General features: G+C 54.6%; 1 protein-coding gene across 1 annotated transcript; it reads left to right on the top strand.

Moving 5' to 3' along the window:
* The first annotated feature begins 2118 nt into the window (after positions 1–2118).
* On the top strand, positions 2119–22859 carry KCNMB4 (potassium calcium-activated channel subfamily M regulatory beta subunit 4). The gene is made up of 3 exons (XM_054178469.1): positions 2119–2555; positions 13831–13958; positions 22672–22859. The coding sequence occupies exons 1-3, from the start codon at positions 2217–2219 to the stop codon at positions 22838–22840; spliced, it is 636 nt and encodes a 211-aa protein (XP_054034444.1). The 5' UTR covers positions 2119–2216; the 3' UTR covers positions 22841–22859.
* Positions 22860–25059: the final 2200 nt, after the last annotated feature.

Genomic DNA, 25059 nt, shown 5'->3' on the forward strand with positions numbered 1-25059 from the left:
TTTTGTTCTACCTAATTGCCTATGGTAGAGACTACAGCATTAAAATGAGACTTGCTCATGGTGCCTTGGCACTGAAGAGCTTCTTCTCGGTGTTGCCACAATGGGAAATGCTGTGTAAGAACCAAACTTCATTTGCACAAGATGTGTATTTTCTTGGATCCACAACTGCTCTGCAGAGCTGCTCTCCAAGGGAGCACTTCTGAGGGTATCTCCTCAAAGGTCAGTACCTGCTGGAGAGAGTCCCAGGGAGAGCCACGAGGATGAGCAGGGCATTGAGCATCTGCTGAGGGAGCTGGGGTTGCTTAGCCTGCAGAAGAGGAGGCTCAGGGGAGACCTTCTTGCTCTCTCCAACTCCCTGAAGGGAGGCTGTAGCCAGGTGGGGGTTGGTCTCTTCTCCCAGGCAACCAGCACCAGAACAAGAGGACACAGTCTCAAGCTGTGCCAGGGGAAGTTTAGGCTGGAGGTGAGGAGAAAGTTCTTCCCAGCAAGAGAGATTGGCCATTGGGATGTGCTGCCCAGGGAGGTGGTGGAGTCCCCATCCCTGGAGGTGTTCAAAAAGGGATTGGATGTGGCACTTGGAGCCATGGTTTAGTTGTCAGGAGGCATTAGGTAATAGGTTGGACTTGGTGATCTCTGAGGTCTTTTCCGAGTTGGTTGATACTTTGATTCTGTGATCTCCCCTGTGAAGAGAGGCTGAGAGCCCTGGGGCTGTTGAGTCTGGAGAAGAGAAGGCTGAGAGGGGATCTGATCAATGTCAATCAATGGCTGAGGGCTGGGGGTCAAGTGGAGGGGGCCAAGCTCTTGTGGGTGGTGCACAGCAATAAGGAGCAATGGAGACAAACTTGACCAGAGAAGGTGAGAAGAAACTTCTTTGCAGTGAGGGTGGCAGAGCCCTGGAGCAGGCTGCCCAGAGAGGCTGTGGAGTCTCCTTCTCTGGAGAGCTTCCAACCCCACCTGGATGCATTCCTGTGTGGATTCCCCTGGGTGATGCTGTTCTGGCAGGGGATTGGACTGGATGAACTCTGGAGGTCCCTTCCAACCTCTAATGTGCTGTGACTCTGTGATACCTTCCTGTTGAAGGCAATTCCTATCTCCTTTCTGGACATATTCAGAACCTGCCTGGATGTGTTTCTGTGTGATCTGCTCTGGGTGATGCTGCTCTGGCAGGGGGTTGGACTGGATGATCTCTGGAGGTCACTTCCAGCCCCTAATGTTCTGTGATTCTATCATCTTGCTTACCTATTGCCTTCAAACAGTGATGGAAGAGGCTGGGTCCACCCCTGCTGTGCAGATGCTGGGCTGGCCAGAACAGAGCGCTTGCTCCCAAAGGGTGGTGTTATAGAATCACAGAATTATCAGGGTTGGAAGGCACCTCAAGGATCATCTAGTTCCAACCCCCAACTCTCCTAATTTCCCTTCTCAGTTAATAAGGTGAAGATAACATCTGCTTCCTCGCTTCCAGATGTTTAATTTGGGGTCTGGTCCAATGTTTATGCATAGCACATTTCATGCAATCACAGAACATGAGAGGTTGGAAAGGACCTCCAGAGGTCATCCAGTCCAACCCCCCTGCCAGGGCAGCATCACCCAGGGTAGTCCACACAGGAATGCGTCCAGGTGGGGCTTGAATGTGTCCAGAGAAGGAGACTTGGACACATGGAAGTACTGAGCATGTCTTGCCAGGTGGTCTCTGGGTCTTGAGCAAGCCAGCAGTGAGAACTGGGAAGCACAAACTCTTGGGAAGCTCAAGCTGTGATTTTATACTTCTGAACTTACCTGCAGGGTTGCTACCTTGTAAGGGAGACACTGGCTTAGAGGGAGGCAGGCAGATGGGGGGGCTGCAATGCACCCCTGGAGTGCAGCCCCCCCCATCTGCCTGCCTTCCCCCTCCCCCCCCCGAGGTATTGCACCTTGCACAGCACTCGGGATTAATCCAGACTCGTCCTCCCCACAGCAAATCTCCCGCTCCAGATAATCCCCGTTGCAAGCTGTCCCTTCCACCCCCGGAGGGGACCTGAATTAGGTCAGCTGGGTTTACACTTGCATTTGATTTCTCTGCTTTGTTTATTTATTTATTTATCTGTGTATTTATTTCCCCACCCTCGTGGGTCCCTCAGCCCCGGAGGAGGCGGGGAGGGAGGCGGGGAGCGGCAGCAGCTTTAGCCGATGGCAGCGGCGGCGGCTGCCCGGCGGCTGCTGCCATCGGCGACCGGGCGATGGCGCGGGGCCGGGCGGCTTACGAATACACGGAGGCGGAGGACAAGAGCATGCGGCTGGGTTTCCTCCTCATCGCCGCCGGTTTGCTTTCCCTGCTGGGGCTGGGCTGCTGCTGGCTGCGGCCGGCGCTGCAGGAGCGGGGCGGCGGCGGCTCGGCCAACTGCACGGTGCTGGCGGTGCGGCAGCTGGGGGAGCGCTTCCCCTGCACCTTCTCCTGCGGGGCTGCCTGCCGGGGTACGGCCCGCTACCCCTGCCTCCAGGTGCTGGTCCGCACCTCCCGCTCCTCCGCCCCTGCCCTGCTCCATGAGGACGAGCGGCAGCTCCGCACCAACCCCAAGGTGAGAGAACAGCGCAGCGCCGAGCATCCCCCCAAAACAACATGCGGGAGAGGAGAAGGGGGAGAGCGCAGGGCAAAGCACAGAATCAACCAGGTTGGAAGAGACCCCCAAAATCACCACGTCCAACCGATCGCCCAACCCTGACTAATCAACTAGACCATGGCACCAAGTGCCTCATCCAGTCTCTTCTTTCCCCCGTCCCTGGAAGTGTTTAAAAAGAGCCTGGGTGAGGCGCTTGGTGCCACGGTTTAGTTGGTGAGATGGTGTTGGGTGATAGCTTGGACTCGATGATCTCAGAGGTCTTTTCCAAACTGGTTAATTCTGTGATTGTGAAACACCTCCGGGGACGTCCAACCCCCCCACCTCCCTGGGCAGCCGCGGTGCTGGGTGCCCTTTCACCGGCCCTGGTGCCCGGCTGTGGGGTCTGGGGTCCCCTGCAACCGCTCTGCGTTCAGGTGCGGAGTTTTCTCTGGCAGGGGCGTGGATGGAGTCTCGGAAGCATCCCTCCGAAGTTCTCCTGCGCTCTTACTCAGCAGAAAGTGTCTGTATGTCCTCGCACAGATACCTGGTGCGTCCGGACACAAATCCGGGGTGCAGCTCCAAAGTGCGTGTGCGTGCCGGAGCGCACAGACAGACAGACGGACACGCCGTGTATCGGCGGTGTAACGCGGGGCTGGGTCTGCATACTCGCACACGTACACGCACTGGGTGTATGCATCTTGCCCTGGAACAGCCTGGGTGTATGCACCTGGGGGTATTTAGCCTGGAGAAGAGGAGGCTCAGGGGAGACCTTCTTGCTCTCTCCAACTCCCTGAAGGGAGGCTGTAGCCAGCTGGGGGTTGATCTCTTCTGCCAAGCAACCAGCATCAGAACAAGAGCACACAGTCTCAAGCTGTGCAGGGGGAAGTTTAGGTTTGGTGTTAGAAAGAAGTTCCTCACAGAGAGATTGCCCCTTGGAATGTGCTGCCCCGGGAGCTGGTGGGGTCGACGTCCTCGGAGGTGTTTAAGAAAAGCCTGGATGAGGCACTCAGTGCCATGCTCTGGTTGATCAGTTAGGGTTGGGTGATTGCTTGGACTCGGTGATCTTGGAGGTCTCTTCCAACCTCGTTGATGCTGTGATGCTCTTTCCCTTGAACAGCACCAGCCCCCGGCTACCCCTCCCGCAAGAGCGGAGCCTCCGCGGCCCCGGGCAGCCCGGGCGCGGCGGGGAGCAGCGGGCAGCCCCGCTCCGCTCCGCCGGCAGCCTCGGGACGCCGGGGAGAGCCTCCTGCTGCCGGCGGAGGCTCTGTGCCCGAGCCGAAACCGGCGCAGGTGCGGGGCGAGTCTCTGGGGGTGAGAGGCTTCCCCGAGCAGCTCCCCGCAGCGCCGGCAAAACCCGGAGCGGAGCCGCTGGGGAGAGCGCTGCACCCAAACAGGAGTTCCCTCGGTGCTCTTTAGATTCTTAAACTTTTCCATCCTCCAGTGGAAGCATCTTTAAAGTTGCACCTTCTGACAGACTAGGATAGTCTGCAGACAATCTCTGACTTGAGCTTTTTTCCCTTTCCTTAAAGGCAGTTGCCCTGCTTGCTCCCTTTTCTTTTCGTGCTGAGTGAAGAGCCCCTTGCCAGCGTGCTGTCTGCATGGAGGAGATTTTGTTAGGTAGCATCCAGGACATAAAAAGTGTGCCAGAATCTCCCTTCCCCCTGAACGATGCTGAAATCGGGGAGTGCATCGGAGAAGCGGATTTCAGGTCTCCATCTGAGATGTGGATGCAGCTCAGCACCAAGTGTTGTGCTAAGCATGATGCAGGGGGCTGCAGGCAGGGGCTAGGGAGCAGACCCGCAAGTACATCTTGGGATGTGCAGCCTCACACCTCCTCAGTCATAGTTACACCAGCGTGGATCTGTCCCTTGGAAGGTGGATTAAGCTGCAAGCTTGGGGCTTAGGGGTTGCTCTTACCCCTTGGTAGCTTGTGGGCTCGGAAAGTTGATTGGAGCAATCAGCAGAGCAAGAACCAGGAGAATAAGTCTGCCAGGACTTGGATTAAATTGTTGGCACCACTCAGGAGCAATGAGCAATGAATCTGCAGTGCTGGAGGGTGCCTCTGAGTGAAGAGGGTGAAACAGTGGCCTGGGAAGGAGCTTTGTGACCTTCACCTTTCTCTGGGGGAGCCTGCTGACCTCAGAAAGGGTCATGGTTGCAGAGAGGTGCATCATGGATCATAGAATCATAGAATTGTTAGGGTAGGAAGGGACCTCAAGGAGCAGCCAGTTCCAACCCCCCTGCCATGGGCAGGGACACCTCACACTACAGCAGGTTGCTCACAGCCACATCCAGCCTGGCTGCAAAAACCTCCAGGGATGAAGCTTCCACCACCTCCCTGGGCAGCCTGTGCCAGGCTCTCACCACCCTCATGGGGAACAACTTCTTCCTCACAGCCAATCTCAATCTCCCCACTTCTACTTTTGCTCCATCCCCCCCCCCCCGGTCCTATCCCTCCCTGACACCCTCAAAAGTCCCTCCCCAGCTTTCTTGTAGCCCCCTTCAGATACTGGAAGGCCACAATTAGGTCTCCTTGGAGCCTTCTCTTCTCCAGACTGCACAACCCCAACTCCCTCAGTCTGTCTTCATGGGAGTGGTGCTGTACACAGCTGTCCAAGCACCAGGGCTTCCCTAAAACTCTTTCCATCTTCAGGTGGGCAGGGTGGAGTTGGTGAAATGCCTTTTGTTATGGTTGCTGTGGAGGGTGCAGTGTGCCTGTCCCTGAACACAGCCCTGATGGTCCTTTTGTGGCCACCTGCAGCAGGGATGGCAGCATGGGAGGTGGGTGCTGAGCCATGCCACCAGCATCCCTACGCCCAGCAGCTCGTGGAGCATCCCCAGTTTGGGCAGAGGCTTCCAAACTGGGCTGCAACCACAATGTCTCTGAGTAGTTGCAGTGGTTTGGGATTTGGGGTTTGGTTTAGGTGGGGTTTTTTTTACTTCTTGATCTCATCCTCTACCTTTCTGCAAGTCTGGAGGGGAGAGGAGGACTGCACCTGCCCAGGGATTTGATGTCAGTTCCTTCAGGAAGGCACCAGAGCTTCAGGAGCCTCATCCTGGAGGTGTTTGCAGCCAGGCTGGATGTGGCTGTGAGCAGCCTGCTGCAGTGTGAGGTGTCCCTGCCCATGGCAGGGGGGTTGGGACTGGATGATCCTTGAGGTCCCTTCCAGCCCTGACAATTCAGTGACTCTGTGACCCAGAAATGTGATGGAGGAATCTGTTTTTCATGAACTATCACTAAGGGTGCACATGGCTGCGTGTTGGCAGCACCTTGTACCTGCCTGCTCTTACAAACAGACTCTGCTTTCTCTGGCTGGCACTGTGCATCTCTGGGTGCAGGCTGTTCGCCCTGGCACATAGTTTGCTGAGGGACTGAATCTGGTCTGCCAAATGAGACAAGCAGAAAGGATGCAACCACATTCTCTGATTTAAGTGGGGGGGGGGGGGGAAAGCTGCACAGGGGGAAGTTTAGGCTTGATCTTAGAGAGAAGTTCTTCCCAGCAAGAGAGATTGGCCATTGGGATGTGCTGCCCAGGGAGGTGGTGGGGGCAGCATTCCTGGAGGTGTTTAGGAAGAGCCTGGATGAAGCACTCGGTGCCATGGTCTGGTTGACTAGATAGGTTTGGGTGATTGGTTGGACTTGGTGATCTTGGAGGTCTCTTCCAACCTGGCTGATTCTGTGATTTTCCCTACCTTAAGGGAAACCATCACAAGAGAAGATGACAACTTGTTTGTTTAGATCTCGTTAGGAAAACATAACTTTAAAGGAATGGTGCATGGGTGGCTGCTGCTTTGGGTTTCCCCTTTCCCCCCAGGTTTAATGCCTGTGCAGCTGAGCAGTTAGAGTCTCTTCTTCATTTTTGTCCTGAAGTCTCCCTGCCTTGAAAAGCTTTTAGGATTTTATGCTGAAACAGATTAGCCAGGCTAGGAATCTTCTGGCTTTAATGCTTGGGCTCCAGCATGTCTTTATGAATGAACACTTCAGCAGCCCTTTAAGCTCTTAAGCCCAGCCATTCAGCTGGGACTCGGTGATCCTGAGGGCCTTTTCCAACCTGAATGTTTCTGTGATTCTGTGATTAAACCTTTCCCGTTCCCATCACTTTCTTGCAGCACACCCATATGTGCTCATGCAATTAGATGTACCACAGGCTAATCAGTTCCAGCTAACTGGAAGGAAAGAGAGGAAAAAAAATCACCAGTTCTGTCTTGGACAGCCTTTAAATGTCACACTCTGTGTAGCTGTTTGTGGCCAGGCTGGGTCAGTGTGCTGAGGCCAGTGGGTTGAGAGTCAACAAGGCCAAGGGCAGGGTCCTGCACCTTGGGCACAGGGACCCCATGCAGTGCTGCAGACTGGGGATGAGTGGCTGGAGAGCAGCCTGGCAGAGAGGGACCTGGCAGTGCTGGGCCACAACAGCTGAGCATGAACCAGCAGTGTGTCCAGGGGGCATGGAAGGCCAATGGCCTCTTGGCTTGGATCAGGAAGAGTGTGGCCAGCAGGAGCAGGGATGGAATTCTGCCCTGTGCTGGGCACTGGGGAGGCCTCACCTGGAGCACTGTGTGCAGCTCTGGGCCCTCCCTGCAAGAGAGATCTTGAGGTGCTGCAGCAGGTCCAGAGGAGAGCAACCAGCCTGGGGAAGGGACTGGAGGGAAAGTGATGAGGAGAGGCTGAGGGAGCTGGGGGGGTTCAGCCTGGAGAAGAGGAGGCTCAGGGGGGACCTTATCACTCTCTACAAGTCCCTGAAGGGAAGCTGCAGTCAGGTGGGGGTCAGGCTCTTGTGCCAGGCAGCTTGTGACAGGAGGAGAGGGCATGGCCTGAAGCTGTGCCAGGGGAGGGTTAGGTTGGATGTTAGGAAGCACTTCCTGATGGAAAGGGGAATGAGAGACTGGGATGTGCTGCCCAGGGAGGTGGTGGAGTCGCTGTCCCTGGAGGTGTTTAAGGCCAGACTGGATGTGGCACTTGGTGGCATGGTTTAGCTGATGTGGTGGTGTTGGGTCCCAGGCTGGGCTTGGTGAGCTCAGAGGTCTTGTCCAGCCTCAACAATTCTGTGATTCTGTAGCAGTTCCTCCTGGTAGATGGACAGGGTGGAGAAGGCACAGTGCAGGCTCCTTTGCAGTACACAGCAACACTGAATCAGCTGGCAGCTCTGCTCCACCCCACAAACCTGCAGCGGATCAGACTCAAACCGCTCTGCTGCCTGGAGTCCCACGGGCTGGCACACACACAGCAGCACTACCAACCTGGCTGCTCTGCAGAGGGCTAGCTGCAGGAAAAGGAAACGTCTCTCTTTTTTATGTTTTCTCCTCTCTCTTGCTTCCCAAGATAATCACATCGTTGTACGGCCCAGGATTCATTTTAGCTCTTAAAAGATTATGGAGCTGGGTCAGAGTTAATCCAGAAATGTATATATAAAGCACCAGGCATGATTGCACTCCTGCTCAGATGGAGTGATTGGTGCAGCCTTGGTCCCTTTTTCCCTTTCCCTTTCTTTTCCTTTTTCTCTTTTTCTCTTTTTCTCTCCTCTTCTCCTTCTCCATCCCCCCTTCTCCTTCCCCCCTTCTCCTTCCCCCCTTCTCCATCCCCCCTTCTCCATCCCCCCTTCTCCATCCCCCCTTCTCCTTCCCCCCTTCTCCTTCCCCCCTTCTCCTTCCCCCCTTCTCCTTCCCCCCTTCTCCTTCCCCCCTTCTCCTTCCCCCCTTCTCCTTCCCCCCTTCTCCTTCCCCCCTTCTCCTTCCCCCATTCTCCTTCCCCCCTCCCCCCTCCCCCCCTCCCCCCCTCCCCCCTCCCCCCTCCCCCCTCCCCCCTCCCCCCTCCCCCCTCCCCCCTCCCCCCTCCCCCTCCCCCTCCCCCTCCCCCTCCCCCCTCCCCCCCTCCCCCTCCCCCCCCTCCCCCTCCTCCTCCCCCCCTCCCCCTCCTCCTCCCCCCTCCCCCTCCCCCCCCTTTCCCCTCCCCCCCTTTCCCCTCCCCCCCTCCCCCTCCCCCTCCCCCTCCCCCTCCCCCTCCCCCTCCCCCTCCCCCTCCCCCTTCCCCTTCCCCTTCCCCTTCCCCTTCCATTTTTCATCTTTTTCTTTTCCTTTCTTCCTTTCCCTCTTTTATTTTTTATTTTTCTTTTCCTTTCCCCCCCTTTCCCTCTTCCTTTTCCCTTTTTCCCTTTCCCTTTCCCTCTTTCTTTTCCCTTTCCCTCTTTCTTTTCCCTTTTCCTCTTTCTTTCCCCTTTTCCCTTTCCCTCTTTCTTTCCCCTTTTCCCTTTCCCTCTTTCTTTTCCCTTTTTCCCTTTCCCTTTCCCTCTTTCTTTTCCCTTTTCTCTTTCCCTTTCCATTTTTTCTTTCCCCCTTTTGCTTTTTTTGGCTTTAACAGTTGTCCCAGAAGTCTCTGTGGAGGGCCAGCAGGCTTTCTTCAGCTGCCTCGAGAGCAATAACAATCTTTGAGATGAGGCTTAAGGGAGATTAATTCCAAAGTCAATTTGTGGCCATCATTCCGGCCGTGGAGCGCAGTGCTGCTGCAGCCAAGCCAGCACGGGGCCCAGGGCCTCAGAGCCTTCTCCTCTCCAGCCTGCACAACCCCAACTCCCTCAGTCTGTCCTCACAGCAGAGCAGCTCCAGCCCTCTGCTCATCCTCATGGCCTTCTCTGGACACCTTCCAGCACCTCCAGATCCTTCCTGGCACAGAAGCTCCAGAACTGGACCCAGAGCTCCAGCTGTGGTCTCAGCAGAGTGGAGCAGAGGGGCAGAATCCCCTCCCTGGCCCTGCTGGCCACACTTCTCTTGCTGCAGCCCAGGCTCTGCTTGGCTCTCTGGGCTGCAAGTGCTCACTGCTGGCTCCTGTTGAGCTTCTCCTCCCCCAGCACCCCCAAGGCCTTTTCTTCAGGGTCCATCTGGTGATGCCAGATCTGTGTTGGGGCTGGTGCCCGTGGGGGCACACTCTGCAGATGCTGTCTCATACTTCCACTGGAAGCAACTCCAGGTACCATGCACAAACCCCACCACCCTCCCACCTCACCTGGAGTGCCCCTTGCTGCTTCAAGCCTGTGTGAGGGGTTGTGGTTTTGGTCTGTCCTGATGGGTTTGTCTGTGCCAATGAAAACCAAATGTGGAGCTCAGCTCCAGCTCCCTCAGTATGTTCATTATTGGAGGTGTTCAGGAGGAGACTTGATGGGGTGCTTGGTGCCATGGGTTAGTTGTTTAGGTGGTGTTGGTTTGGTTGAGGGGTTGGAGGTGATGATCTTGAAGGTCTCTTCCAACCTGGTCTGGTCTGGTCTATTCTATTCTATTCTATTCTATTCTATTCTATTCTATTCTATTCTATTCTATTCTATTCTATTCTATTCTATTCTATTCAGCTGGGAGAGAGGAAGGTTTTGGTACTAAGGAGAGAATTCCCCCACTCATCTCCTGCCATGGCAGGGTGCTTGTGGCAGCCCTTCCTCCCTTCCTGGCCATGAAGGTAACCCAGTCATGCATGAAGATGCTCACACAAAAGTTAGGAGAAGCTCCTATGCTGCTAGATGTGGTGCCTTGTAGAAACTGTTCCTGCAGCTAAGCAACTGACCACAACCAACCCTACAGGGGTGTAAACAGAGCTCTGCTCTGAATCACAGAATCAGCCAGGCAGGAAAAGACCTCAGAGGTCATTGAGTCCAACCTATTGCCTAATACCCAACACCTCCTGACAACTAAACTATGGCTCCAAGTGCCACATCCAAGCCTTTTCTGAACACCTCCAGGGATGGGGACTCCACCACCTCCCTGGGCAGCACATCCCAATGGCCAATCTCTTTCTGGGAAGAACTTTCTCCTCACCTCCAGCCTAAACCTCCCCTGGCACAGCTTGAGACTGTGTCCTCTTGTTCTGGTGCTGGTTGCCTGGGAGAAGAGACCAACCCCCACCTGGCTACAACCTCCCTTCAGGGAGTTGGAGAGAGCAAGAAGGTCTCCCCTGAGCCTCCTCTTCTCCAGGCTAAGCAACCCCAGCTCCCTCAGCCTCTCCTCACAGGGCTGTGCTCCAGACCCCTCCCCAGCCTCGTTGCCCTCCAGAGGAGCACTCTCCCTCCTGCTCCACAGAAGCAGCCTTTAAATGAGGTCCTACTGATTTATGGCCATGCTCTGGATGCCTCCTTTGTGTTTTCCACGTGCAGCTAAAGAGCAAGAAGTGGAAATGAATGCAGAGTGTTTTCTGCCAGCTGCTTGTGCAAGGAATTCTAGTTATGGAAGAGCATATTCATTGTTCCCAACTTCCAGGTGTCCCTCCTTGTGGGTCCTGGCAGTACTCCCATGCACTGTGTGTCCTTGGCATAGGAGAAGACAGATGTGCTGACTGGGAGAGCTGTCTGTGGGCCCCCTTAAGTCTTCCAAATCAAGACAAATCTGTGCCCTGGTACAAACCCCAAGCTCCCATTTTCAGTAGCTTCATATTCAGCATGGAGGCTGATGTGAAACATTGTGGTGGCCCCTGTGAGGGAGCTGCCCTTGGAGACGCTTACAGCTCGCAGCTTCTCCATTCAGGTGCACATCTCTTGGGGGAAAGGAGAGCTTTGCAGTTGTTTCTGAGCCTGAAACTCTCAGGCTGAGCTTCAGCAGTGGCTCACCAGCTTGTGAGCTTTGTGAAGCACTGGTGAGACTGGCACTGGTTGCCCAGGGAGGTGGTGGAAGCCTCATCCCTGGAGGCTTTTAAGGCCAGGCTGGATGTGGCTGTGAGCAATCTGGTTCAGTGTGAGGTGTTTAAGAAGAGCCTGGCTGAGGCACTTGGTGCCATGGTTTAGTTGCTGAGATGGTGCTGGGTGATAGGTTGGACTGGGTGATCTCGAAGGCCTTTTCCCAACCTGGTTTATTGGTTTATCTGGCCATGGCAGGGGGGTTGGAACTGGATGATCCTTGAGGTCCCTTCCAACCCTGACAATTCTGTGAAGGATTCACATCATGTTTGGGAGGGGAGGACTGAAAGGTCTGGAGAAAGTCAGGCCAGCAGAGGGTTGGTGGGGTGGTCACATTGTCATAGCAAAGGACAGGGGGAGGAGTATGGTTTAGGGATGAACCTTGTAGAGCAGAGTTATAGCTTGGACTTGGTGATCCCAAGGGTCTTTTCCAACCTGAACCTTTCTGTGATTCTGTAAGCCAGAAGGTCAAAATAACATTTCAGGGGAGAGAGGGAAGCTGCACACTGCAGCTGGTACCACAGGAGAAAGAGTTTGCCAGGCTGCTCAGGAAATGTGAGCAAAGAATAGATCTTGGTATCCACTCATTTCCACAGGGTCACAGGATTAACCAGGTTGGAAAAGACCTTTGAGATCATCCAGTCCAACCTATCACCCAGCACCATCTGATCAACTCAACCATGGCACCAAGTGCCTCAGCCAGGCTCTTCCTAAACACCTCCAGTGATGGTGACTCCACCACCTCCCTGGGCAGCACATCCCAATGGCCAATCTCTCTCTCTGGGAAGAACTTTCTCCTCACCTCCAGCCTAAACCTCCCCTGGCACAGCTGGAGACTGTGTCCTCTTGTTCTGGTGCTGCTTGCCTGGGAGAAGAGACCAACCACCAGCTGGCTACAACCTCCCTTCAGGGAGCTGTAGAGAGCAAGAAGGTCTCCCCTGAGCCTCCTCTTCTCCAAGAGCATACCTAAAAGCTGGGGTCCTGGGGAAGAGATTACAGCCAGGTGCAGGCAGTGAGAGTGCAGCTGGTGAGATGTGGGACTGCTTCCACAGCAGGATCTGAAAGGCTTCATGAAGAAAAGCAGCTGGGTGGGGAAGGTTGGGTGTAGTAGACTTTGGGCTGAGCAGGGAGCACCAGGAGAGGGCCAGGTGTGGCACACTGGTGTCTGCAGGGACACAGAGCAGAGCCAGTGTTGCCTTGGGCTGTCTTTGTGCCAAACCTGTGCAGCTGCTGCACAGATGTGCCTGTGCACTGAGGGTGTGGAGGGAAGAGGAGGGTGCCTCCAGGCACTGGAATGTGCTGCCCAGGATGGTGGTGGAGTCCCCAAGCCTGGCTGTGTTTGCAGGGGGTTTGGCTGTGGTGCTTGGGGCTGTGGTTTAGGGGTGAGCCTTGCAGAGCAGGGCTCTGGGTTGGACTTGGTGACCCTGAGGGGCTCTTCCAACCTGAGTGTTTGATTCTGTGATGCTTCCAAACTGCACAAGAAAACCAAAACCAAGGCTGGACAAGGACTATGATGTGAGATGGAAATGACTGCACACAGTAAACTCTGCACTCTGCTTCCTGCAGCACAGTGCTGGTGCTGCTCATGCCCTTCAGTGTCAGCAGTGGCACTAACCTTGCTCAGGGTATCTGAACAGGCATTCAAAGGGAGTTCTGTGCTGTGGCAACACCAGGTGTGGGCCCATGTTGGGAACAGGGGCCCTGGCACTGAGAAAAGCAACTTTCAGCTCGGAAGCAACAAGCCAGACCTTGCAGATTGGCCCAGCCTGAAGCACAGGAGCTGCTGGCAGCAATTGGCAGTGCTGGCAGGAGGGAGGTTTTATGTGGTCAAGTCAATCAAATGCTGAGATTTCTCACACTCCCTTGTCTTGTGCTGGAGATGGATATATGGAGAGCAGTGAAGGGAAAGGACCTGGGGGTCCTGGTGGGTGGGAGGTTGACCATGAGCCAGCAAGAAGGTGGCCAAGAAGGCCAAGGCCATCCTGGGGTGGATTAGAAGGGCTGTGGGCAGTAGGTCCAGAGAGGTTCTCCTCCCCCTCTACTCTGCCCTGCTGAGGCCACATCTGGAATATTGTGTCCAGTTCTGGGCCCCTCAGGTCAAGAAGGACCTCAGGGAACTGCTTGAGAGAGAGTCCAGCACAGAGCCACACAAATGATGAATGGAGTGGAAGATCTTCCTTATGAGGAGAGCCTGAGGGAGCTGAGGGCTCTGGAGCTTGGAGAGGAGGAGCCTGAGAGGTGACCTCATTGCTGGTGCTAAAGCTGTGCAGGGTGAGTGCCCAGAGGCTGGAGCCAGGCTCTGCTGGGGGATGCCCAATGCCAGCACCAGGGGCAGTGGTGGAAGCTGAGGCAGAGGAAGTGCCATGGAAACAGAAGGAAGAATTTTTTCCCTGTGAGGTGCCAGAGCCCTGGAGCAGGCTGCCCAGGGGGTTGTGGAGTCTCCCTCTCTGGAGCTATTCCAGCCCTGCCTGGATGTGTTGCTGTGTGACCTGCTCTGGGTGCTGCTGCTCTGGCAGGGGGTTGGACTGGATGATCCCTTTCAGCCCCTAGCATCCTGTGATGCTGTGATCAGCTCAGTAACTCTGGTTTGCACCATGTGTTGGCAGTGCTCCTACATCCCCCCCTGTGCAAGGGACGACCAGGAGAACTCTGAGAACGTCACGTACAAGCAGAAATACTGGAAAGAGAAAGTGGGCTCCCAGCCATTTACCTGCTACTTCAACCAGCACTTGAGGTGAGTAGCCTGCAGCTGCACAGGCAGAAGTGCTCCTGCAGCTGGTCAGCAGCTGTCCCTTGGTTGTGTTTGCTGATGTCTGCAAATGGCATGGGTGTGCACACACACCTGCCCAGGCAGTGAGGTGGTTTGACACACGGAGCTGAGGGCAGAGCCGTGCAAGGCAACTCTGCTGGTGCAAAGCTGCATAGGAGGAAGTGCTGTTATCATCACAGCATCATCACAGGATGTTAGGGGTTGGAAGGGACCTCTGCAGAGCCTCCAGTCCAGGCCCCCTGCCAGAGCAGGAGCATAGAATCCAGCACAGGTCACACAGAACACATCCAGACAGGGCTGGAAAGGCTCCAGAGAAGGAGACTCCACAACCTCTCTGGGCAGCCTGCTCCAGGGCTCTGGCACCCTCACAGTGCAGAAGTTCCTCCTCATGTTGAGATAGAACCTCCTGTGCTGCAGTTTATGTCCATTGCCCCTTGTCCTGACCCAGGGTGCAGCTGAGCAGAGCCTGTCCCCTCCCTCCTGACCCCCAGCCCTCAGCTATTGATAGACATTGATTAAATCCCCTCTCAGTCTTCTCTTCTCACTTGAAGGAAAAGCAGCCTGGAATCCTGGAATCACTAAGGCTGGAAAAAGACCTTTAAGATCATCAAGTCCAACCATAACCAATCACGACCACTAACCCATGTCCAAAGCTTCTTGAACACCCCCAGGGATGGTGACTCCACCACCTGCCTGGGCAGCCCTGACCACTCTTCTAGGAAAGAAATGTTTCCTAATATCCACCCTACACCTCCCCTAGCACAGCTTCAGCCCATTTCCTCTCCTCCTGTCTCTGGTTCCTTGGGAGAAGAGATCAACACACCAGCCTCACTCCAGCCTCCCTTCAGGCAGCTGTAGAGAGCAATGAGATCTCCCCTTAGCCTTGCCCTGACTGCACAACCCCAGCTCCCCCAGCCACTCCTCCTATGATGACCTCCAAACCAGCCTCATCCCCCTGAGCAAGGAGTGTTTGGGCTTTCAACAGCCAGGTGGCAAATTTCCAGTGTGGACATTAATGTTCCTTCCTTCCATGGAAGGGGAATCCTCCTGTGCTCAGGAGGGGCTGAAAGAAAAGGGGAGGTCAGCACAAACCATCAGGGGCTGTGCTCACAGAGGATTAATGAATCAGACACATGGAATAAGTCTTCCCAGAGCTGCTGGTTGCCATTGATAGCTGAGGGGCAGCAACTGCTGTGGTTTACCTGGAGCTGAGCAAAGCCTTCGACACTGCCCCGCACCGCAGCCTGGGCTCCAGGCTGGTGACACAGGGGTGTGATGGGTGACCACCAGATGGATACAGAACTGGCTTGATGGCTGCACCCAGAGGGTGGCTGTCCATGGGTCCATGTCCCAGTGGAGGCCAGGGACAAGCAGAGTCCCTCAGGGATCAGCCCTGGGACCAGGCTTGTTCAACATCTCTGTGGGTGCCATGGACAATGGCATTGAGTGCAGCCTCAGCAGGGCTGCTGATGACACCAAGCTGTGTGGTGCAGCAGGCAGGCTGGAGGGAAGGGATCCATCCAGAGGGACCTGGACAGGCTGCAGAGGTGAGCCCAGGACAACCTCAGGAGGTTCAACCAGACCAAGGGCAGGGTCCTGCAGCTGGGATGAGGCAATCCCAGGCACAAATCCAGGCTGGGCAGGGACTGGCTGGAAAGCAGCCCTGAGGAGAGAGGCTTGGGGGTGCTGGGGGAGGAGAAGCTCACCAGGAGCTCTCAGTGTGCACTTGCAGCTTGGAAAGCCAAGCAGAGCCTGGGCTGCAGCAAGAGAAGTGTGGCCAGCAGGGCCAGGGAGGTGATTCTCCCCCTCTGCTCAGCTCTGCTGAGACCCCACCTGGAGTACTGCCTCCAGTTCTGGAGCTCCTATTCCAAGAGGGATCTGAAGGTGCTGGAAGGTGTCCAGAGAAGGGCCACAAGGATGAGCAGAGGGCTGGAGCTGCTCTGCTGTGAGGACAGACTGAGGGAGTTGGGGTTGTGCAGTCTGCAGAAGAGAAGGCTCCGAGGTGACCTAATTGTGGCCTTCCAGGATCTGAAGGGGGCTACAAGAAGGCTGGGGAGGGACTGCTCAGGCAGTGATAGGACTAGGGGGAATGGAATGAAGCTGGAGGTGGGGAGATTCAGGCTGGAGGTGAGGAGGAAGTTCTTCCCCATGAGAGTGGTGAAGCCCTGGAATGGGTTGTCCAGGGAGGTGGTTGGGGCCCTGTCCCTGGAGGTGTTTAAGCCCAGGCTGGATGAGGCTCTGGGCAGCCTGATCTAGTGTGGGGTGTCCCTGCCCATGGCAGGGGGGTTGGCACTTGGATCCTTGTGGTCCCTTCCAACCCTGACTGATACTCTGATACTCTGATAGCTGCTTGCAGAGTATCACAGACTGTTAGGGGCTGGGAGTTTCAGTGCTGTTTATCAACTGGACACACCTCTATGGTGTACATCTCTTGTGTACTGTGTACACATCCATTGCTTTTCGTAGCTCTAGAGTTTAGCCTGCTTGTAAACAGAGTTTTGTCTGCTTCCCTCCTGACCTGAGCTGCTCTGGCAATCTCACTGCGGGGGGCAGTGTCTCCTGCTTAGCTGGGGGGTAATTTCAACCCACCACAAGGTGAAACAGAGGTAGGTTTTGTTTTCTCTTCTGAAGTTGCATACTGCCCTTTGTGGAGGCTGAAAGCAGGGAACTGTGCAGCACTTGGGCAAGGTGATCTCCAGAGAGCTGCTGCATCCTGTGCCGCTGCAAAAGGCTGCTGTGACATGCTGCCTTCTGCTGCTCACACATCCAGCAACACACAGCAGGAGAAAGGCTGACTGCCAGGGGTGCCTGGAGATAGGCTAAGCCAAAATGTGTGCACCATCTATTTTCTTCTGGAGACAGGAATGAGCTGTGGCACATGAACATTGCTGACTAGGACTGTGCCTGCTTAGGGATGCTTCTAGAGCTCAGGGAGCTCAGAGAAGGCCAACAAAGCTGGGGAGGGGTCTGGAGCACAGCCCTGGGAGGAGAGGCTGAGGGAGCTGGGGTTGCTTAGCCTGCAGAAGAGGAGGCTCAGGGGAGACCTTCTTGCTCTCTACAGCTACCTGAAGGGAGGCTGTAGCCAGGTGGGGGTTGGTCTCTTCTCCCAGGCAAGCAGCACCAGAACAAGAGGACACAGTCTCAAGCTGTGCCAGGGGAGGTTTAGGCTGGAGGTGAGGAGAAAGGTCTTCCCAGCAAGAGTAATTTGCCATTGGGATGTGCTGCCCAGGGAGGTGGTGGAGTCCCCATCCCTGGAGGTGTTCAGAAAAGGCTTGGATGTGGCACTTGGAGCCATGGCTTAGTTGTCAGGGGGTGTTGGGTATTAGGCAGTAGGTTGGACTCAATGACCTCTGAGGTCTTTTCCAAGCTGGTTGATGCTGTGATTCTATTCTATGTTTCTAAGCAGCTTGTAAAGCAGTAAAAAAACCCCCACCAAGCCCCTGTACCAACTAAGGGAAGATCAGCTCACTTTAAGCCAGGAGTGTGCTGGTTTTCTGCCAGGATTTTGTTGATGAAGAGGAAGAGCTAACTCCTCTGAGGCAGGCTGTATAAAACACACAGAACACAGGGGTAGGTTCCTTAGAGAAAGGAGCATTTGCATTATTAATGCTCTGGCTCTTGAAAGGACAAGACTCCCCCTCTACACCACTCTGCTGAGACCACAGCTGGAGCTCTGGGGCCAGTTCTGGAGCCTCTGTGCCAGGAAGGCTCTGGAGGTGCTGGAAGGTGTCCAGAGAAGGGCCATGAGGATGAGCAGAGGGCTGGAGCTGCTCTGCTCTGAGGACAGACTGAGGGAGCTGGGGTTGTGCAGTCTGGAGAGGAGAAGGCTCTGAGGAGACCTCATTGTGGCCTTCCAGGATCTGCAGGGGGCTCCAAGAAAGCTGGGGAGGGACTTCTGAGGGTGTGAGGGAGTGATAGGACTGGGGGAATGGAGCAAAACTAGAAGTGGGTAGAGTCAGATTGGATGTTAGGAAGAAGTTCTTTACCGCTAGGCTGGTGGAACACTGGAAGGGGTTGCCCAGAATCACAGAGTGCTAGGGGCTGGGAGGGACCCCCAAAGCTCCTCCAGTCCAACCCCTGCCAGAGCAGAAGCACCCAGAGCAGGTCACACAGCAACACATCCAGATGGGGTTTGAATATCTCCAGAGAGGGAGACTCCACAACCCCCCTGGGCAGCCTGCTCCAGGGCTCTGGCACCCCCACAGGGAAAACATTTCCCTCCTGTTTCCATGGCACTTCCTCTGCCTCAGCTTCCACCACTGCCCCTTGTGCTGGCATTGGGCATCCCCCAGCAGAGCCTGGCTCCAGCCCCTGGGCAAACATTCTTGCACCTCTCAGGTTTTGCTCCTCCAGGAGTTTTTTGCTGCACTGCAGTTCTTCCCATGATGTTGAGTGATTACTCCAGAGGGTCTGCTGGAGACCTACTTTATCCAGTGCCTATCTTGGCAGCACCTATCAGGGCTGTGTTGCATAATGCAACAACTAATCCAGTTACTCCAGGTTAGAGTCCCACAGAGCTTTGGCCCTGAGCTCAAAGTCCTGCTAAAAATAAGTGCTGAGGTCAGGGGGAGAGGCAAGTTGCAAGCAGGCAGAAGTGACAGGGAAGAGAAGAGCAAGAACCATCTGTGGGACAAAATGTAAGATATTCAACAAGCCAAGGGGGTGAGGTAAACTTACCTTGCATTATCCTGTATCCAGTCCCTAACCTTGTTTATTCACAGGCTCACAGGATGTTAGGTGGAAGGGACCTCTGCAGAGCTTACAGTGCAAGCCCCCTGCCAGAGCAGGAGCATAGAATCCAGCACAGGTCACACAGGAACACATCCAGACAGGGCTGGGAAGGCTCCACAGAAGGAGACTCCACAACCTCTCTGGGCAGCCTGCTCCAGGGCTCTGGGACCCTCACAGTGAAGAAGTTCCTCCTCATGTTGAGGTGGAACCTCCTGTGCTGGAGTTTCCATCCATTGCCCCCTGTCCTATCCCAGGGTGCAGCTGAGCAGAGGCTGTCCCCTCCCTCTTGACCCCCAGCCCTCAGCTATTGATAGATATTGATCAAATCCCTTCTCAGTCTTCTCCCCTTCCTATCCCAGGGCACAGTGAGCAGAGGCTGTCCCTGTCCCTTCCTTCCTGACCCCCAGCCCTCAGCTATTGATGACATTGATCAGATCCCTCTCAGTCTTCTCCTCTCCAGACCAAACAGCCCCAGGGCTCTCAGCCTCTCCTCCCCAGGCAGTGCTGCAGTCCCTGGAGGTGTTTGCAGCCAGGCTGGATGTGGCTGTGAGCAGCCTGCTGTAGTGTGAGGTGTCCCTGCCCATGGCAGGGGGGTTGGAACTGGCTGCTCCTTGAGGTCCCTTCCAGCCCTGACAATCCTGTGGTTATTTTTGTTTTTCCTTAAGCTTGCAGTAGGTTTTTCACTGGAAACTGAACTCAGCTTGGTTAGTCCTCATCTCTCTTCACCCATTCCCATCAGTCAGGCTTTGCTGCCAGTGCTTGTGGTGGCAGCAGTCTGAATGCTTGGGCTTGCTGCATAGAACTTACATAGAGTCAACAAGTCTGTGACTCTGTGATGCAGTGAGTGTGAGGGCAGCACCATTCTAGCTCCTCCAAAGGGATTTCTCTCTTTGGGTGTTGTCATCTGCATGCCATGAGCTGGTTTGTTTGGGCCCATTAAGTTACCATTCATCCCTTTGTGGTCTCCACACCTGCCTGCTGATGTGCTTGGGGGGTTTTGGCTGAGCAGCTCTTGAACACACCTGGGTTGTTGGGGTGGGTTTTTTTATGTTGCTGAGTTTCATCTTTTATGCAGCTGAGCTCTGCATGATCAGAGTCCTGCTGCTCACTAGAAAAACAGAGAGAGGTGCACGGTGCTGGCTGTGGGGATGTGCAGGCTGGCACAGCAACTGTGGGGAAGAGAGCACAGAATGCAAAGGAAGGTGCAATCAAATCAGGGCTCAGGTGTAGCCTGGTGGTCTGGCTCCAGCAGCTCCTTGGGGATGGATAAACCCCTCTTAGATGTACAGGCATCTCTGTGTACCAACTTCTGAAGGAAGGAAGAAGAGTTTGTTTATGTTTCCCCTTCAGGGAATGTTTTCTCAGTGCTGCTTTCTGATCAAGATGAAGCTGTTGGGTTAGAGACAGCACAAGCATGGCACACAGGCACCCTGCCCCATGTGCCACTGCACCAGGAGAGCTCAAGTCCCAGAGCCAGGCTGGATAAGCCTGGGGTTGCCAGGGGTGCAGCAAGAGAAGTGTGGCCAGCAGGGCTGGGGAGGTTCTGCTCCCCCTCTGCTCTGCCCTGCTGAGACCACTCCTGCAATCCTGTGTCCAGTGCTGGGCTCCCCAGTTCAGGAGAGACAGAGACCTGCTGGAGAGAGGCCAAGGGAGAGCCAGGAGGATGCTGAGGGGACTTGAGCATCTCCCCTGTGGAGAGAGACTGAGAGCCCTGGGGCTGTCGAGTCTGGAGAAGAGAAGGCTGAGAGGGATCTGATCAATGTCTCTCAAGAGCTGAGGGCTGGGGGTCAAGGGGAAGGGGCCAAGCTCTTGTGGGTGGTGCACAGCAATGAGCCAAGGAGCAATGGAGACAAACTTGACCGGAGAAGGTTTCAGCTCAGCATGAGGAGAAACTTCTTTGGTGTGAGGGTGTTGGAGCCCTGGAGCAGGCTGCCCAGAGAGGCTGTGGAGTCTCCTTCTCTGGAGCCTTTCTAACCCCAGCTGGATGCCTTCCTGTGTGGACTGCCCTGGGTGCTGCTGCTCTGGCAGGGGGTTTGGACTGGGTGATCTCTGGAGGTCCCTTCCAACCTCTCATGTTCTCTGCTGCTGTGATTCTGTGCCAGATCTCTTTTAGCAAGCTGCACAGACTGTAGCCATAGGAGTCTGGCACTGAATGGGGCACAGGCTGTGTCCAGGTATTTCTCCATACATACAGTAAGACTTTTCCTGACCGATCCTTCTGACCTGGCTGGACAATCAATGTAAGTGTCCTTGTGTGTCTGCTGAGATGTTTTTCTCTTCTGACAATACATGCAACCAGCACCAGAACAAGAGGACACAGTCTCAAGCTGTGCCAGGGGAGGTTTAGGCTGGAGGTGAGGAGAAAGTTCTTCCCAGAACGAGAGATTGGCCACTGGGATGTGCTGCCCAGGGAGGTGGTGGAGTCCCCATCCCTGAAGGTGTTCAGAAAAGGCTTGGATATGGCCCTTGGAGCCATGGTTTAGTTGTCAGGAGGTGTTAGGTGTTAGGTCACAGGTTGGACTTGATGATCTCTGAGGTTTTCCCAACCTGGTTGACTCTGTGAGAGCCTCCATGTAGCCCTGTGGACACATCAGGGCTCAAAGCCACAGGGGAAGCTTCAACTGCACTTAAAACTCATTGCACAATGCCTGATGCCATTGGAGGTGGAGCTGTAGACCTGCTGCCTGGGGTTGTGTTTTGGGTGCAGTGGTTTTTCAACCCACAGTGTGTTATATGGTTTTTTCCTCTCCTGGCTGTTTGTGATGCCCACAAGCCCTGGCAGACCTACAGTACCAATGCTTTTAAATTCATGGCCTGCTGTTGCAGCCACTGCTCTGAGGGCAGCTGCTGGATGCCTGCAGACTGCATAGCTCCTTAGCTGACCAGTTCCTTAGCTGCCCAGAGCCAAACCATCACATTGCAGGTGTGCCAAGAGCAACAGCCTCACCTTGGCACCCTGGCACTGGAGCATAGAATCATAGAATCAAACAGCTTGGAAAAGACCTCAGAGATCATCGAGTCCAACCTGTTACCCAACACCTCCTGACAACTAAACCATGGCTCCACATCCAGTCTCCTCTTGAACACCTCCAGGGATGGGGACTCCATCACCTCCCTGGGCAGCCCATGCTGCAGAAGCCACCCCCTGGGCATGCTGGCACCGCTGGTTAGGGGATTGATAACAAAGAGTATAGGAACAGCCACTCTGAGCAAGAGGTACTGAGGTTAGGGACCTAGGTTAGGCCTTTGGGTAGGGACTTAGGCTAGGATCAGATTGGGGGTTTAGAGCTTTGCTAGGGACTTCTGCTTCTGTTAGTTAGCTGCTTCTGGCTATGCCTTTGGTGCAGGGATGCTGCTAGGGATATGCTCAGGACTTCTGTGAGCTGCTTCCTCTGTTAAGGGCTTCCAGGACTTCTGCTGTAAGTGGGACTCTGACTCTGTAACCATCTCTGCAACTCTGACTCAGTCACCATCCCTGGAAGTGTTTAAAAAGAGCCTGGATGAGGCACTTGGTGCCATGGTTCAGTTGATGAGATGGTGTTGGGTGATAGGTTGGACTGGGTGATCTCTGAGGTCTTTTCCAGCCTGCCTGATTCTGTACTCTGTAACGCTGGGGATTCTACAACGCTTCTGGGAGCACTTCTGAGACTCTCTGCCCTCTGCATTTCTGGGGTCTCACTGCTCTGTGGCAGCAGGGATTGTGCCTTCATTCATCACCCAGTGGCAGCCCAGGCTGGGAAGAAACCAGCAGCCTGCCATGGATGCTGGGGGTGGACAGGCAGACACAAGCAGTGAAGGAAACATTCTGCTTGATAACATCAGGACATTACTGCAAATGAGATGCCTGCCTTGTTTCCAGGGCAGGTGCTTTCCACTTGTGAAGAACTGATGATGTCAGGCTGGTTTGTGCTTTTCTCCTTCTTCTGCTCCTCCTCTTTCCTTGCAGGCCAGATGATGTGATGCTGAAGCGCACCCACGATGAGACTGTCCTCTTGCACTGCTTCCTCTGGCCTCTGGTCACCTTCCTGCTGGGAGTCCTCATCGTGGTCCTGACCATCTGTGCCAAGAGCTTGGCTGTCAGGGCAGAGGCAATAAAAAAGAAGAAGCATCTGTGAGCAGCAAGGCTCCTGATGGAAAAGACCCCAAAAGCAGTGAGGAGGCCTCGAGTGAGGCAGCCTGCCACACTGACAGGTCTGTGGGGTGCCCACCTGCGTCTCCTTCCACCTTCTCATCCCAGGGTGGAGCAGCTCTTGCCTCAGGATGCTTCTTGAGAGACTGCCCCATGAGATGTCAGCTAATTGCTTCTTCTGCTCTGGCAGTATAAATAAGTATATCCCACCAAAACCCAGAGAGGAGATATCTACACTGCACCAAGTGTGCTGTATGCTGGTAGTCCCCCAACAGCAGCTACCCAGCTCCCAGCCATGCTGAGACCCCTGATGTGTGGCTCCTTTCATCTCCACAAAGTGATCTTTACTCTTGTTTAGCAATGGAATATTTCAAAGGTCTATTTATGATAGATTGTATTTCCAAGGTAATAAAAGGTTGGCTCTTTTCTTTCTTTTTTTTCTAACCTTTGTTTGCTTTGGTTGGTTTGGTTGCTGTGTTTGGTTGGTTTGCTGGGTTTGGTTGGTTTGGTTGCTGTGTTTGGTTGGTTTGCTGGATTTAGTTGGTTTGCTGGGTTTGGTTGGTTTGGTGGGTTTGGTTTGTTTGCTGTGTTTGGTTGTTTTGCTGTGTTTGGTTGTTTTGCTGGATTTGGTTGGTTTGCTGGGTTTGGTTGGTTTGGTGGGTTTGGTGGGTTTGGTGTGTTTGCTGGGTTTGGTTGGTTTGGTTTGGTTTGTTTGCTGTGTTTGGTTGGTTTGCTGGGTTTGGTTGGTTTGCTGGGTTTGGTTGGTTTGCTGGGTTTGGTTTGTTTGGTTTGTTTGCTGTGTTTGGTTGGTTTGGTTGCTTTGCTGTGTTTGGTTGCTTTGCTGTGTTTGGTGTGTTTGGTTTGTTTGCTGTGTTTGGTTGCTTTGCTGTGTTTGGTTGGTTTATTTGGTTTGCTGTGTTTGGTTGATTTGGTTTATTTGCTGTGTTTGGTTGGTTTGCTGGGTTTGCTTTGTTTGCTGGGTTTGGTTGGTTTGGTTTGTTTGCTGTATTTGATTGGTTTGCTGGGTTTGGTTGGTTTGCTGTATTTGTTTGGTTTGGTTGGTTTGCTGGGTTTGGTTTGTTTGCTGTGTTTGGTTGGTTTGTTTGGTTTGCTGGGTTTGGTTGGTTTGCTGGGTTTGGTTTGGTTGGTTTGTTTGCTGGGTTTGGTTTGTTTGCTGTGTTTGGTTGGTTTGTTTGGTTTGCTGGGTTTGGTTGGTTTGCTGGGTTTGGTTGGTTTGGTTTGTTTGCTGTGTTTGGTTGGTTTGCTGGGTTTGGTTGGTTGTGGTTTGGTTGGGTTTGGTTTGAGTTGGTTTTTTCCTGTGCTGCCATCTGAGATCTGGACAGGCTGAGAGCTGGCTGCAGGCAAACCTCAGGAAGTTCAACAAGGACAAGTGCAGGGTCCTGCATCTGGGGAGGAATAACAGCAGGCACCAGGAGAGGTTTAGGGCTGCCCTGCTGGAAAGCTGGAGAAAAACCTTGGAGTGCTGGTGGGCAGCAAGTTCTGCAGGGGACAGCAATGTGCCCCTGTGGCCAGGAGAGCCAATGGGATCCTGGGGTGCAGCAAGGAAAGTGTGGCCAGCAGGGCTGGGGAGGTTCTGCTCCCCCTCTGCTCTGCCCTGCTGAGACCACAGCTGCAATCCTGTGTCCAGTTCTGGGCTCCCCAGGACATCAACTCTTTGCTGGGCTGTGGATATTGGCAGCTGCTGAACTGCCCATCCCACTCACACCAGCCCCATGCAGGCTGCCTCTAAGGGCATGATCCATAAAATGCAAGGCAGGCTGGGCATGGCATCTTGCTGGGTCACCTATCTGTGTATGGATGAGAGGAGCACTGGCCCCAGTCACCTTCCTCATGCCTGGCATTTCCCTGAGGACATCCATCGTGCCCTGGCACTCAGCTCTGGGCAGGCCACACCTCCAGTGCTGGGTCCAGTTTGGGGCAAGAGAGATGTGGAGGTGCTGGAGCCAGGGCAGAGGAGGGCAAGGAAGCTGGGAAGGGCCTGGAGAAGAAATCTGATGAAGAGCAACTGAAGGAGCTGGGGATGGTTAGTGGGAAAGAGAGGAGGCTGAGGGGAGACCTCCTGGCTCTCTACAGCTCCCTGCAAGGACGCTGTGGAGAGGTTGGTGCTGGGCTCTGCTCCCAGGTCATTAGTGACAGAAGAAGAGGGAATGGCCTCAAGCTGCCCCTGGGGAGGTTCAGACTGGA

Source organism: Dryobates pubescens, chromosome Z (genome assembly GCF_014839835.1).
Source record: "Dryobates pubescens isolate bDryPub1 chromosome Z, bDryPub1.pri, whole genome shotgun sequence".
Taxonomy (NCBI): Eukaryota; Metazoa; Chordata; class Aves; order Piciformes; family Picidae; genus Dryobates; species Dryobates pubescens.

Excerpts from the sequence above, each read along its gene's own strand:
- KCNMB4 (XM_054178469.1), top strand. The coding sequence starts at position 2,217 with ATGGCGCGGGGCCGGGCGGCTTACGAATACACGGAGGCGGAGGACAAG. Across the intron at positions 2,556-13,830 it reads AGCTCCGCACCAACCCCAAG|TGCTCCTACATCCCCCCCTG; the intron begins GTGAGAGAACAG and ends ATGTGTTGGCAG. Across the intron at positions 13,959-22,671 it reads TACTTCAACCAGCACTTGAG|GCCAGATGATGTGATGCTGA; the intron begins GTGAGTAGCCTG and ends CTTTCCTTGCAG.